The following is a 15,523-nucleotide window of genomic DNA, read 5'->3' on the forward strand; positions in this document are numbered from 1 at the left end:
TCAGGCTCTCTGCTCAAGGGGGTCTGCTTCTCCCTCTGCACCCCCTCCCTCTGCTCACACTCCTGCTCCCTCCCTCCCTCCCTCTCCCTCAAATTAATCAATCAATAATTAAAAAGCATAGTAGTTGACAAGGGTTGTATTAGTTTTACATTCCCCGGGTATTTGTTCAGCCAATGAGGTGGCCCCTGCAGGGAGCCCCACACCCAGCACCTACCTTGACTCTCCACCTCCATTGAGGGGCCTTCTTTTCCCTAAGACACAAAAACAGAAAGATCAGGAACAGGTGGCTGCATGGTGAGAGCCTGTCCAGGATATATTTTGACACTGAAAGTAAGCTTTTCTGTATTCAGACTATCAAAGTAACGTAGCACCGTTACTCGTGAGCCGTTAACACCCAACGGTGCGCCTCCCTCCCATAGGCTCTGGGCAGCACATGACCAGCACAGTTCTCCACGGAGGCCTAGGGTGCTCCTGAGCTCCACCTCCTCAGCCACCTCCCCACTCCTGGCTCCTTATGCTGGGCATACCTTCTCTCCTTGGGGGTCCCAGGACCCAGCTTCTCCTGACCAGGCTGAGCTGCTGCCCCAGGCCACCCTGCTGAGATGAGGCTCCAGAGTGACAGGTGCACACGGGGACAGATTGCAGCCTTCTACCCTTCTGCCCACTCAGCCTCCATCGGCCCACCAGCCAGTCCTCAGCTGCCCTTGGAGCACCCTCTGCGCCTCTCTTGCCAGGTCAGGGCCCTGTTTCTGGGGGCCCTCCTAAGCACTGGCTGGTGTACCCGTGAATGTCTCGCAGGTTCATTTACTTCTGCTTGAAACTCTCAGCCGGCTTCCCAAGTCTCCTGTCGCTTATCTCATCTCTGCATTGCCTTGTGCTCCAGTCTCCTGGCTCCCGCCACCCTGCCAGGGCCCTGGTGCTTGAGCTTTGACTCTCCCCTCTTGTCACCCAACTTTTCCCAAGACAAGCTGCCCCAGAGGCCCCCACCGAACTCGGTGTCTGCCAGCAGCCGTGCCCCTCGAGCCCCTCCTCAGCCCACCACCTGCCACACTCTCATGCATTCCCTTGTATATCTTGATCATTGACGGATGCTGCTAGGGGAGGCACGGGTCCCTGAGGATGGAGAATTTTGTCTGTTCTGTTCTCCGGTACACACTGTCCCTGGCACACACTGTCCCCAGTATGCTTGTGGACTCAAACAGATAACCTGGCATGACAGCATTCTTGTGCTGAGGCAGATACTGGGTACCCCCTAGTCTAATGGACTGGGCCTTGCTTTTCCAGCCAGGCTCCCCTCCTGTGTCTGGGAGCTAAGGAGGGGAGAGGGTTCCTTATGAACACCTGGTGTCACTGCTGGTGGCCAGCTGAGTGGGGCCACAGGCCTTCCTGCTGCAGCTCCTGGGCTGCCCCCAGTGCCCCCACCCCCCAAACTCTGGGAGCCCCTTTAGCACATTTCCTCCCAGCTCTCTGAACACTGCTTTCCTTCCTACAAAGCCTGACCCTGTGGTGAATGCCTCACAGCACTCTGGTGACCAACCAGCCTCGCTTGGGTTGAGCCTCGCTTGGACTTTGCGTGTTAGAGACCAGAGACAACAGGTGGCCCTACACCCAGCACTTAAATGACGTGTTACAAAAAGGTACTGTCTGCTGAATTTGTAGAGAATTAAGCTTTATGTCATAGTATGTGACCTATGTCACAGCCAACCACGGAGCAGGAGGCACACACAAAGGAATACAATCTTAGAGCTGGAAAGGGATAGACTAACATGAAGCTGGCACACGGATCACACGATGTATATGCCTACACAGAAAGCAAACTTTGTGACTGGATTTTAGGCTTTAATGTTTCTTTCTTTCTTTCCTTTTTTTTTTTTTTTTTAAGATTTTATGTATTTACTCATGGGAGATGTGGAGAGAGGCAGAGACACAGGTAGAGGGAGAAGCAGGCTCCCTGTGGGGAGCTCCTTGCAGGACTTGATCCTGGAACCTCGGGATCACGATCTGAGCCAAAGGCAGATGCTCAACCACTGAGCCACCCAGGTGCCCCAGGCGTCAACATTTCTTATTAAGAGAGACGAGTTTGTGTATTTTGCAGGGAGACAATGTAAATGTCGAAAGCTGAATTTTAGCTTCAAGTTTTACCTTATCAATGCTCTGGATAGCTTAGGAAACCAATCAGTAATTTTAAATCTTTTTCTAAAATTCAGAAGCAATCAGGCAATCTAAAAATATCCTGTCATTCACGAAGTCTTGGAGATGGATGGTGGTGATATTGCTAACCATACAAAGGTACATAATGGCACAGAACTGTACACTTAACTGTGGTTAAAATGGTAAATATGCTGTAAGTATTTCACCACAATAAAGACACAGAAAAAGATTCCATTGTCCTCAACAACCACTCTAAGACGGCAGGCTGATGTCCAGTCCCTGCCTCGAGGTCTACCCTGTGTTGCTTTTTCTTTCACTGTCTCTTCCTCTTGGAGCAGTGGCCTGGACGGGCAGGACTTGGTTTTGTTTCCTGCTTATTTCCAGAGCCCAGCACCATGCCTGGCACAGAGCAGGTGCTCAGCAACATGCAATGAATGGAGATGAGCTGGTGAAGGTGCTCTGGGAAAGCTGAAGGACGAGGTACCCAGCATATTTTCCCAGATATCTATGGGGGGGTGGTGCATGGCCTTGGTGGTGCCCACAGATTCTGAGGCTGGGCACTGGGGCAAGGCTCAGGGCAGCTCTGGAGGAGACAAGGGGTTAGCAGCACCAGCCTGGTTGTCTTGGCTTCACCACTGATAGGTCTGTGCTTGGAGTAAATCACTTCAGTTCTAAAAATTTGTTTCTCCTTGGGGTGCCTGGGTGGCTCAGTGGGTTAAATGTCTGACTCCTGATTTTGGCTCAGGTCATGATGTCAGGGTGGTGAGATCAAGCCCTTTGTTGGGCTCTGTGCTGGGTGTGGAGACTGCTTGGGATTCTCTCTCTCTGTCCTGCCCCTCACCCAGCTCATGCTCTTTCCTCCTCTCTAAAAACATAAACAAACAAATAAATAAACAAAATTTTGTTTTTCCATTTGTATAACATTAGGAAAAATTATGAGCACCTGCTGGGCCTGCTTTAGCAGGTGAGAATTGGACCAAACACGAATGTCTTTTTTTTTTTTTTTATACTTTATTTATTTATTCATGAGAGAGAGAGAGAGAGAGAGAGAGAGAGAGAGAGAGAGAGGCAGAGACACAGGCAGAGGGAGAAGCAGGCTCCATGCACTGGGAGCCTGACGTGGGATTCGATCCTGGGTCTCCAGGATCGCGCCCTGGGCCAAAGGCAGGCGCTAAACCGCTGAGCCACTCAGGGATCCCCCAAACACGAATGTCTTAAAGAACCACCCTTGAGGGGCACCTGGGTGGCTCAGTTGGTTGAGTGTCTGCCTTCAGCTCAGGTCATGATCCTGGGGTCCTGGGACAGAGCCCCATGCTGGGCTGCCTGCTCAAGGAGGGGGCGTCTGCTTTTCCCTCTCTGTCTGTCCCTGCTCCTCGTTCGTGCTGTCTCTCACTCTCAAATAAATAAATAAGATCTTAAAAAAAAAAAAAAAAGGGAACCACCCCTGACTCCATGGCGTCTGTGTCCCCAGGAATCCGCATTTCTCAATGTACCTTCTTCTCCTGTGCTGTTATTCCCAGGTGTCCGCACCTCCTGAATCATCACTGTGACTCTGGGCCACAGGCACTTCAACAAACATTCTGTTGCATTTTCTCTTTTTGAGCAGTGGAAAGAACCCTCACTCCAAGGTCTACCCTCCTCCTAGCAGACCGCTGCAGGCACAGTGCAGTCCTGTCAACAACAGAGATGGTGCCATGCAGCACACTCTGGAGCCTTCTCTTCCTGCAGCCCTGAGACTTGATGCTCCTCGAAGAGCTAATCTCTACTCTCTCTCCCTTTCTCTAGAAGAGATTTTCTTTCAACTTAAGGAAATACATTACAAAATCAATGCCCTGAAACTGGTGAAATGCCAGAAGGAGGGCAAAGCAGGAGGAGTATGTTTACACTCACCCAAGCACTAGCTGACTGCGTCTCCGAGCAGCTTCCTGTGGCAGAACATTCCCTTGAAACTTGCCTCCTTTAATGCATGGGAATCAGATCTTCACAGACAAGTTTATTTTCCTCCTTTGCCCTGAGGGAGCCTAGGAGCTCTGAAGAGGAAATAGTCCTCCACTGCCTCCCTTTAGCCTTGGACTTACCTCTTTAAATATGGCCAGCAGCTCATGCCACTCCCTGGAATCAGCACCTAATTCAAACTAGCCAATGGATGATTCCTTTTATGTATCCTCAAACTAGTTTTAAGAAAGCAACAAAGCCTACAGATACCCATCTGCATGATGTAGTGAAAGGAAAGCAAGCATGCTGTGCATCTGTCTAGGGGAATGAGGAATCAGGATGCCCATGAACAGGGGTGAAGGAAACCGTAGCATTCCCAACCTGGGCTTCGGCCTGAATGTCCTTGAGTGCAGCCAACTGCCCTTGCAAAGCTTTAATTTCGTCTTTCTTTCGTTTTTCTGCTTCTTCTGTAGCTGCTTTCTTCTGTGCCTGGTACGGAAATGATTTTTCCATTAGAATAGCTTTTTAGGGTAGCCTTAGAAATTGGGAGAACATATGAATTACAGCACATGAACTACATTTCTTATACATTATAATGGTCACTGAGACTAATAATATAACTGCAGTCAAGCTACCTTCACTGGGTTAATCTGATCCATGTTTACTGACAGAATAACCACAAAGTCCTCTCGGCTATCACTGTTCCTATCTACAGATGGGGAAACTGACAGTCTCATGCAGAAGGTGGAGGAGCCAGGATCTGAACTCAGGGGGACGTTTCCCTGGTTTCCTGCACATGAAGCTCTTCAAGTAATCTGTAGTTTATTCAGGGACCAAATAACTTCAATAGAAGGTTAAATCATAACTTCATAATAGTTAACTTACCCTAATTTCAGCATCTGTAGGTCTGCCATCTATTTTAGCAAATCCCTCAAAAATTGTTTTATAGAGAACATTCTTGCGCGTGGTGCTGTCGTCTGGAGGGAGGTACTCTAGAATAAAAGCCCGGTGCTGTTTATACATGTCCAAAATAACTCTAACCGCTGTCTCTCGAACCTCATACACTCTGTGCTCCAGGGCACTCACTGAAAACTAAACATAAAGTTCTTGTGGTTACTGATTCTCACGATAACAGTTTATTTTTCCCAGCATTAAAGAAACATAGGCACATTATAAAATTTTGAAAAAGAAAAAAAAAAAAAGACCACCACCCACAGAATTCTGGCTATTACAACACAGAGCTTTCCTTACTGTATCTGCTCACACATAGTGGAGCTCGTGTTGGATATAGAACTTTGTGTTTTGCTTTTTTCCACTTAATGTGCCAACAAGCATTTTTAAGGTTAAATCCTTCTATAGACGTCATATTAAATGTCACAAAATATTCCAATCACAGAGAAGAGGAAATATAATAAACTTCATGCATCCACTATGCATAATAACCGATATTTAACTTTGCCATGTTTGTCTCGGATCTTTGTTCCTAAGACATAAGACACTAGTGACAGTGTAAGTCCCCGAGGAAGCCTCCCTGGCCCCAAACTCTTCCCATGCTCCTCGGAGGCATGGCTCTCCTGTAGCCAGCCTGCGTGCTCCCACCCAGACGTGCATATTTACTAGTGTGTCTGCGCCTTGTACACACGTGGTTTTTTTTTTTTTTTTTGACATTCTTAATGGTAGACTGTGCTTATCTTTCTCAAATTGCCTTTCTTCCTACTCAACATTCCTGCCAAGGACAATTATTCACAGGATCCACTTCAGCTGCTCTCCAGTGTTGCATCACAAGGACCCACCGTGATACATTTACCCCGACCCTCAGTGACGTGACCATGCTCAGTAAACCGACATCTCCTCATGGGGGGTATGGGCGTGGAGACCCTCACTTCGCAAGGCCTCAGCCTGCCACAGGCTCTTCATTTTACCCCAGACCCTGGTGCCCCCAATTGTGACACCACCTCTAGGAGTCCTGGCTTTAGGGGTCCCACCTTCTGATGATCGTCTCCTACTTTTCTCATTCACTTTTTCCTACTCTCTCCCCTGACAATTCCTCAATCTCATCAGGGCTTTTGGTACACTCTGGCACCCACCACTGTCTTCACCCATCTGTCACCTCCCTCAAGTCTTTCCTGCCCTGAGGGTCCAGCCTGGATAGTATGGTCCATCACCAAGTCATTTTTGGGACCCCTTCTTCCTGTGCAGTCACGGGGCAAGTGGACTCTGCCTGCAGACTTGAGAAGCATGCTGACTGGTCTCATGGGGGCCCAGGGGAGTGCACAGAGTCCTGACCTGAGGCATTTCTGGTCAGCTCACTGTCTGAGATATCAGGTGGGTAATTCATACTTCCTTCTGGCCTATAAAACTTCCATTATCCAGTCTGGCTCTGAGTGGACTCCGTCCATTAAGAGGATACATTTTCCCTGCTCCACGTGCAGCCAGCCCTGTGAATATGCACCAGAGCCCAATCTTGGGCCACTCAGGGACTTTCTCCTCCTGTAGTTGACCCCTCCTTCCAACTTCTATTCCTGTCTTTCTTCTCTTCCCTCTGTCTGGATTAATCCTCCCAGCATGCAGGTGGACCCGAATATGGCTAAGTACTCAGCAAGCCAGCTGCCTTCTTCCATGTGCACAGCTGTGCCACACTTCCCTGCCCCATGCACTTAGGTCCCAGGAAGGGAGTGTGGGAGCAGCTCTGTCCATAAAGACCCCCTCAGCACCCTCTACTCGTTTTCCCTGTTTCGTGACCCTCAAGTCATGTGAAAAAGCTGGTGGCATCCTCCTGGAAGGCGATGAAGGCCTGAAGGCCAGCATGGGGCAGAGCCTCCACTCATCTTAAACCGCACAGGACCATGAGGGATGGAGCAATCAACATTTACCATGTTACTCCACTGAAATGTCTATGCTTGTTGCTACAGCTGAACTTAGTGGGACTGATGCTGACGCTGGCATCTGGAAGCAGGGCGCCATGTCGCAGGGATCCAAGTGTGTGGGGCAGGCTCCATGTTCTGTGCTAGGGAGCAAGGAAACTGAACTTGGAGCCAAGAAGGGTGGTGGTTCACGTGGTTACAGGGCTGCCAGTGCTGGAAGCAGCGGGCGGCGTATAGGGGCTGCGGCTTGCTGCCTCTGGCGTTTTTACAAAAGAGACGAGCCTTGGAAAGAGCAGGCAGTCTGCATGCAGAGAAGAGCGCTGGGAGGCATTGCAGGCCTGAGCGGACTTGTGTGATGGGAGCCCTCCAAGGGCTGGTGGCCAACAGACTGTAGGACGAGTCAGAAGGAAAGTCTGCTGGGGAGTTGGGGATGGCCGGGCCGGGTGGCATGAGAGTTTGGGGGCTGGGTCAGTATCTGGATGTACTTGGAGCAAGAGCTCACAGCACTTGCTGAGCAAACAGAACAGTGTTGCTGTTTACAGAAACAGAGAAGGCTGAGAAGGAGCATGCCAGAGAGGATGGCAGGCGCTCCATTCAGATGTGGGGCATCCACAGCTTGTGGGAAGAGTCAGGCGTCCAGGGAGGGCATGTGCAGAGACTGTGTCTTCCATGGGTGGGTGCAGAGGCATAGGCGAGGTCACTGAGGGAAGGTGTGTGCACAGAAATCAGAAGAGGAGGTCTGGACACTCCAAAGTCAATGGGATCAGGAGGATAAAGAACCAGGAAAGGGATCCAGATGATGAGGCTAAGAGTGGGGGGGACACGGGGCTTAGAGCTCCAGAAGCCAAGGCTTATTCACTTCAGTGTCTAAATCATATATCCATGATAGAACACATGAATGAAAGTGGCCTGATAGGATCCTGCCTTTCCTGATCATACATTTAATGACATCAAGACCTGGCCCAGGTCTCCGACTCAATGCACCACTGGAATCCAGAGAAGGGAGACCCTGCCCTTCTCACAGGAATAGGAAGCGTGTGCAGGCTGTACCAGATTGGGCCACTGTGAAAGCTCTGCCTCTCCACTTCTGGCCAAGATGGTGGCTGTATGATCGAAGCTCACTTCCAACACATTTCAAATTAGGGAGGAGGGAATTCTTGCTCTGGCAGACAGTTCCTCTTCCAGAATGTCTGCAGTTTCATCAGGTTGTCCAAAGCACAACAAATACCTACACTTCCATATGCTTCATGTCCTCCATGATAGGCAGTTCTCTCATACAGGTACGTGCTCCTTATAATCTGTCCACCACCGCGGACCAACGTCCACACATAATGTACTGTCTTGTGACAGAACGAGGGGTGGGGAGCCTTTCGTACATTCCTTTGTTAGATAAAACAGTGACTATTTTTTTTTTTTTTTTTTTTTTGCAATCATTCATTCATTCAAGAAACATTGATGAGACACTCACCACACTCCAGGCCCATCTCCAGTGTGGAGACTGCGGCCCATGGCACCAGAGGTGCACTTACCTTCATCACGTTATCAATGGTGAAGCCTGTGGTCCCCGTGCCCAGGTCTTTCAGAAGCCGGGCCAGGAGACTCATCTGACTCATTGCCAGATGAGTCGAACAGTTGGCTTTTAATGGCTGTACCAAGTAGGATGGAATAATTTGGAGAGACCTAACTTCCTTGAACAAGGCCATTTCCTATAAAAACCAACATGATCGTGTTAATTTGTACTGGAAAATGCTAGAGGCAACTTAGTATACTTCAGAATCTTCAAAGTAAACAACAAAGGGAAAAAATAGGGAATAAAAAATGGCAGTAAGATAATTTATCTCTAATAAGCTCATATTTCTATTTAAGATATAATGATTAAAAACAAAATCCTAAAGCACAAAAACATAAAAACATGATCACTCACAGATAAATGAAAGCTTTATAAGAAATGTGATCTAAAACTTAAGATTTCTCAGGATTTTCCAACTTTAAGAAAAAGGTTTTCTAATTTCTAACATTCTAAAACAAATGAGTATTGTGTTAGTATTTATGAAAAGTCAGCTGAGAGTGTAAAGTGCACAGTACTCTGGCTGATGTGACTCCTGCTGGGCTTATGGGCAAGCATGAAGTCCACTATCAATGAGCAAGTCTTTCTATGATTAATGTATTTATCATTTAAACAGCCAAATACAGAAAGAGGAATGATAAAATACTGAAGCATATGGGTTGCAATAGAGAAAGAAATCAGTTTTGGGAGCAACTGGGAGGCTTAGTCGGTTAAGCCTCAACTTCTTTTATCTTTTTTTTTTTTTTTTTTTTTTTAAGATTTTACTTATTTATTCATGAGAAATGCAGAGGCAGAGACATGGACACCACCCAGGTTTCTCAGCATCCGATTTCTTTTTTTTTTTTGCATCCGATTTCTGATTTCAGCTTAGGTCATGATCTCAGGGTCATGAGAGCGAGCCCTGTGCTGGGCTCTGCACTCAGCAGGGAGTCTGCTTGGGAATTCTCTCTCTCCCCCTCTGCCCCTCCCCACCCTTTCCTCTCCCTCTCTTAAAAAATAAATTACTAAACAAAGGAAGGACATACTAACATTTTCAATGTTCCTTTTAAAAGATGACATCTCCCCCAGATTCTGAGCCACATGAAGATGGAGTATCTTGTAGGACTTGAACATCACTTTTACCTTCTTGTTAGTATAACTTACTTCTCCTTTTTCATTCTCCCCCAGAACTCAAGTTTGTTAAAGGAGATGAGTGGTTCATCATACTGTAAAAATGACCCCTCTGAGAAACTATGAAAGCTATGGAGTCCTTCCCAACAGAATGTCATATAAAATGTGAGAAATTCATAGACTTGCTGAAGCCCCGGCATAGGCCTCAGGGTAAGAACTCCTAGAGCATGGGGTGCCTGGGTGGCTCAGTGGCTGAGCATCTGCCGTCAGTTCAGGGAGTGATTCTGGAGTCCCAGCATTCGAGTCCCACATCGGACTCCTTGTGGAGAGCCTGCTTCTCTTACTGCCTATGTCTCTGCCTCTCTCTCTGTGTCTCTCATGAATAAATAAAATCTTTAGGAAAAAAAAAAAAAAAAAGAACTCCTAGAGTTCTCTCTCTCTCTAATACTTGGCCTGGAGTGAAAGCCCAAAACTATTTAGATTAAGGTCATTACACATTTATTATCTCTTTACTCCCAATTTTCTATTATGGTTTAGTTTTCCATACATTTTTACTAGAAGTTTCTAGCATATGTTGAAGAAAAGAAATACCAGACAAGCCAAACTATACTTTATAATTTTTTTTCTTAAGATTTATTTATTTATTCATTCAGAGCGAGCGAGAGAGAGGCAGAGACACAGGTAGAGGGAGAAGCAGGCTCCACGCAGGAAGCCTGATGCGGGACTCAATCCCGGGTCTCTAGGATCACACCCCGGGGCCGCAGGCGGCACTAAACCGCTGCGCCACCAGGGCTACCCCCAAACTATACTTTAATCGAAGGCAACCTTCAGGTTTCAGAGCACCAGTAAGTATGACAGGGACCCACGAGGAGAACCAATAATGCTCTTAGGAGAGACAGAAACTGGTAAGGTATTCAGAAAGTCAGATAACATAGTAACGTGCTTATTATTTTCTGGTGAAGTTCATACCTGAATAAAATTTGAAGCTATGACTCGGAGGCGAGCAGAAGAGTCTCCAGTCCTGGTGAGCAGAACAGGTATGGTTCTTTCCACACAGTGAGCAGTTTCAAGCTTACTCAGTTTGTGTTTGGGAATATATTGTGTAATTATCATTTTCAACAATTTCAAAGAAGCCTGAAAAACCTAAGAAAACAGTGGTAAAAATGGAAGAGCTCCCATAACTGCATTCCAGCAGAGAGAACATGACGGTTACTGACGGGAACCAACATGAACACGATGTTGGGGATTCTGTGCTGCCTGAAGGGCTGGAACAGGTCACCCGAAAACCACTTTCTAAATGCAGTTCTTCCCATATGGAAGGCATGTGCTCTCATGTCACATGCCAGCAAGTGCCCCGTGTTGCCCTGGATGCCACACCCTGAACATTCCTGCCTAATGGCAAACACGAAGGCAGTGGTGCACCTGGGGCGTGCTCACTCTTACGGCACCCTCAGAGTCAGGGGAATCCAGGAATAACCTCAAGCTCCTCAGTTTTCATTAAAAATAAAAACATAAACTGAGCATTTTCTCAGTCATGGTGAGTCCGGCCTCCGCAAACCTTTCAAGAGCATGGGAAAGCTGATGCCGTGCAAGAGCAAGGAGCACGGCCAAGTGAAGACAGACTCTGCAAGCTTTTCACTGACCACATTTCTTGCCAGAGACCCTTAATTCCTAGTGATACACTGTGCTTCCTCCTGGCCCACTGGACCTCCTGGGGGACTTTGGGGCACAGGGGACTCACCGGGGTCACTATGTCTCTAATGGCTCTTCTAACAAGGAAGATAGATGCTCGCAGCATGCTCTTCAGCTCTTCCTTCGGAGTTCCAGCAGGTGTCTCCATCAGCTGCTTATACAGGGCGAGCAGCGCATCTTCCCGGTATGACCAGGTCTTGGAATAGGCCCCCGCAACCTACACAGAGTGGAGGCTGGCTGACTCGGGGCAGGTGCACCAGTGACACCACTGCCGCCCCTCAGCCATGCCACCTGAACCTTTGTTTCACACAGAGAAAAATCTCTTGTAAGAGCAGAACAAGTACTTGTGTTTAAGGAAGTAATTTTTCTAACATGGAATACTGAAGACCCTGTTAAAATACAGAAAGTACCAGAAGTTCGACCAAGGGAAATACTGTGAAGCTGGGAAGAAGGGGAAAACCCACTGGGCTCATTTCCATATGGAATGCTTCCATCTTTTGTTTTGCTCTGCCCTCATTTTCTCCTGGAAGGGGCAGGTGTTCCAGAAGGGGCAGATTTCCGATATCAACTCTGTCAGTACCAGACAGAAACACTCAGTCTGGTACGAACAGACATTCGTAAGATCTTAAATTCTAGTTTCTGTTTTTGCTGCTTTATATAATTAATAATTATTGGAAGACTTCAAATGAATAGTGATTCCAAAGGGAAGCCAACAGTATCAAAAACAAAGCCAAGGGCGCTCTCCAGCCCTCCATGTACCAGGCTTTCTCCAAGCACGTCCACGGCAGGGCTGGCCTCTCTCAGTGCCTTCTCCGTTAAGGGCTCAGGCTCTCCAGCGGCACCTCTTTTGGGAGCCTCGCTGACATCAGAGTCACTCTTTTCTGGTTCCAGGGCTGCTGCCGCCGGCTGCTTCCGTGTAGCAGGAAGGGGCCGCTCATCATAGGGCACAGACTGGAGCTACAGGAGAGAAGGGCGGCTGCAGAGCTCCCCAAGGCCCCCCACCTGCCGACACCATGTCTACACCGCTGGCCTACTGCTCTGCACCCTTCTGGTCTGCATGGCAGCAGTTTTATCAGATAAGAATAATTTATGTGACAATAAGATTCACCTGAAAAAATTAGATCAGTTTCCATTCTTTTCTAAACTCAGCGCGGACCCAATTGAAAAGTGATATAGATTCGGCCTCGGTTACTACTTACCACTAATAGTTACAGTTCAGCTGACACGTAGCTTACCAAAGTAAAAGTTATATGTTTTCCTGACAAGACTTCTGATTTTTTCTTAGTTTATGACTTAGAAATAAGTACCAAGCCTCATTTTAAATGTGTTCATTATCTGCGAGATTTCCACTAAAAAACAGGCAACCAAGCTAACAATACCTCCACAGCTTTCCTGGGCTTTGCCTCCTCTAGCTCTGGGCAGGCAGCTGTCTGCTGCCTACCCCCTCAGCCCTGCAGATGCTCATCGGGCCCCCTGCCCACGCGATGGGGTGACATGGGCTCTCCACCTCCCAGAGCTTCCATCCACATGTGGAAACACAGATGCACACCTAAACAAGTACATATGTAGCAGAGTTTTGGGAAATTAAATAACAGATTCCAGAGTAATTTTCTGAGGCAGGTGTCACTATGACATTCACACTTCATACCCACTGAGATATTAACTGGGTATAAACCGCATGAGAGTGAGTTCCTCATATTCTAAAATCTACTCTGCTGTAACACAAAACATGTTGACATTCTAACAAAGGAGAAATTGGAGTATTTTAAATCAAAGTATTAGATATGACTTAAAGCAATAAAGTTACAGACAAGATGCTCCTGATGGAGATGACATCAAGATGTGCCCTGGGAGGCCAGCATGAGTGCTGTCCCCTCTGGCTTTCCTGGAGGACACTTGCCCGTGCCCACCCAACATCCTGTCTTCCTCCCCAGAGTCGCTGGCCATGCTGCCTTGCATGCCAGCAGGACCTCCAGTGAGACCTCTTCTGGTCCTCACCATCACTCAGAGGCTGGTATGTGACTGATAAACTCGGGAAGACTCTTGCTCAGATGGGACAACGTGCAGACCTGAAGCTAAGGGCCACGTGACAGCTCCAGCCCTATGGTGACTTGGAACCACAGGAAACAGAGTTGACAGGAGAAAAGAGGCATTGGTGATGCTATGAAGCTACTGAACCCTGAAACCCACATGACCTCTTAAGTCTCGAGTTACAAAAGCCAGGAAACACCCAGTGGGAGCAATGTCGTCTGTTACTTACAACACAGAAAATCCTGATAGTATATTAACCATGCATGACTTGTGTGGAGGTTCTACTGAAGTCAGACCTCAGTGGGCGCTTTACAAACATGGTCTTGTTTATTCCTGGAAATAATCCCTTAAGCAGCTGTTTGTGCATTTTTACAGAGAGCAAAGGAGAGGCTCAGGAGGATGGTGCATCCCAGAGCACCGGCTGATGGGTGCAGACACAGGTGCGAGGGCTGGTGCGTCTGACTGCAAACAGGGTCTCCCACTAAGGTGTGATTACCCGCTGGGTGCATGTACCACCATGTTCTGGCTTTGGGAACATAGGGCAGGAAGGAGTTCTGTAGTTGTGTGCGCTGATCCATCCCCTGCACCAGGAAAGCCTTAGCACCATGTGGGTCCTCTCTATGTATCTGTTGAATAAATTGCACACAATCTGTTACCAGTTACCTACATGGGTCTTGAGATGAGGGTCTGTGGCAGGTGGTGACTGGTCTGCTGTGGAGTGCTGAGAAGGGCCTGGGGGATGTGCTGGAGGCTTTTCCTGAAGGAAAGGCTCTGCAAACCGGCTTTCTGGTGCACTTTCTTCTTGCGGTGGTAGAGATGGCACTTGCTGTTTGTGGCGAGGACTGGCAGAGTGAGTGAGGGGCTGGAGGGGCAGGTCAGAAGGCCTTCGCATCTGGGGAAAAACAGGATGCTTCACTCCCAGTGCTGTTGCCACACCACTGGGGGGAGGGGGGGCGGGAGGATGTGACAGTTTAGGAAGGCAGAGTGACAAGCTGCATCAAGGACTGCATCAAGCTGCACGAGGGCATCAGGACTGGTGCCCTCCAGTCCTGTCATATTCTTTTAGCTATCTCTCCATGGCTGCCATGTGCCCTACAGAAGTGACATGTGTGCCAGAACACTAGAGTGACAATAAGCACAGTGCCTGGGTTGCCACAGTATGGAAACACACACACAGACTTGCCAGCAAAGCTGTGGTATGTAGGTAGGAAGCACCTGGGTGGGACCTAAAACCCAGTGGCTGCAAAAGCGGGCTGTTTTGTGTCATCACAACATAGTTAGCATGTGGAGGCCATGGCGGTAGGTGGGTCAGACAGACGATCTCATTTAATGCATACCACTTTTACCCCATAAATGGGAGAAGGAAACTGAGGCAGAGTGGCGAAGGAATGACCCTGAGATCACACAGCCCTAAGGGGGCCAGGTCTGAGCCCAAGCAGCGCAGCTCCAGAGTCTGTGCTGTCACGCACGACTCTGCAATGTGGTGGTACGTACACCAGCTGCCTGTGTGGGTTCTAAAGATCAGTGGCAGTGTGTCCCAGGAAACACGGCCTCAACAAGCTGAGGCCGTTAGGATTATGCGTGCACAACACTCCTGAGGCTACTCATGGCAGGGCTGCCATCGGTTCATTTTACAAATGAGGAAGCTGAGCCAGGGAGAAGAGGTGAGATCCCCGATTCCAGCTCATCCCCTTTCTCCTCTGCCATGAGTCTTCGTGCAAGTGGGTGTCCAGCAGCACCTCTAGAGCTGACGTCACCTGTCTGAACTGTCACCTGTGTGTTATGGAGCCATGTGCACGTCACATACATAATGAGGACACACGGGCCCCGTGGCTGAATCTCTTTGGCCCTGGGGACTGCTGCCCAGGCACCTACCGGCTCAGCATCCACGAGGCTGTGCAGCTGCAGCTGCTCATACACTTGGTTGCGAAACTGCTCCATCTGCTGCTTCTTCTCCTTGGCCAGGTCATAGTCCTCCTTCTCAACCGCACAGCGCTTTTCCACCTCATACCTCCCAAGGCGCTCGCCAACCTGAAGCACACAAGGCCACTCTGCTTCAAATGTGCATCCAGCCACATCCAGTGCAAAGACAACTTTTAAAGCAAGGGCTAGGTGATAGAGGTGCTGCCTGCCCCATGTACCTTGCTGGGAGGAGGGGCCAAGCCTGGGCAGT

The 15,523-nt window shown here is 48.5% G+C and overlaps 1 protein-coding gene across 6 annotated transcripts in view; it reads right to left on the minus strand.

The window, feature by feature from the left end:
* Nucleotides 1-15,523, minus strand: part of CEP104 (centrosomal protein 104) — a 38,348-nt gene that overhangs the window by 11,724 nt on the left and 11,101 nt on the right. For 5 of the 6 annotated variants that reach the window (XR_007410871.1, XM_035716169.2, XM_025427370.3 and 2 more), the window contains exons 8-16: nucleotides 15,226-15,381; nucleotides 14,018-14,242; nucleotides 12,079-12,276; nucleotides 11,369-11,536; nucleotides 10,597-10,770; nucleotides 8,480-8,656; nucleotides 4,972-5,178; nucleotides 4,468-4,575; nucleotides 215-251 (exon numbers count right to left, since the gene is read on the minus strand). Coding sequence is in view for 5 of the 6 variants with exons in the window: in XM_035716169.2 (XP_035572062.2) it covers nucleotides 215-251; nucleotides 4,468-4,575; nucleotides 4,972-5,178; nucleotides 8,480-8,656; nucleotides 10,597-10,770; nucleotides 11,369-11,536; nucleotides 12,079-12,276; nucleotides 14,018-14,242; nucleotides 15,226-15,381 (1,450 nt within the window). In the remaining variant the exon portion in view is untranslated. The remainder of the gene's footprint in view (nucleotides 1-214; nucleotides 252-4,467; nucleotides 4,576-4,971; nucleotides 5,179-8,479; nucleotides 8,657-10,596; nucleotides 10,771-11,368; nucleotides 11,537-12,078; nucleotides 12,277-14,017; nucleotides 14,243-15,225; nucleotides 15,382-15,523) is intronic. The other variant, XM_049110526.1, reaches the window with a different exon arrangement.

The sequence above is a fragment of the Canis lupus genome, chromosome 5, assembly GCF_003254725.2.
Source record: "Canis lupus dingo isolate Sandy chromosome 5, ASM325472v2, whole genome shotgun sequence".
NCBI classification, from domain to species: Eukaryota; Metazoa; Chordata; class Mammalia; order Carnivora; family Canidae; genus Canis; species Canis lupus.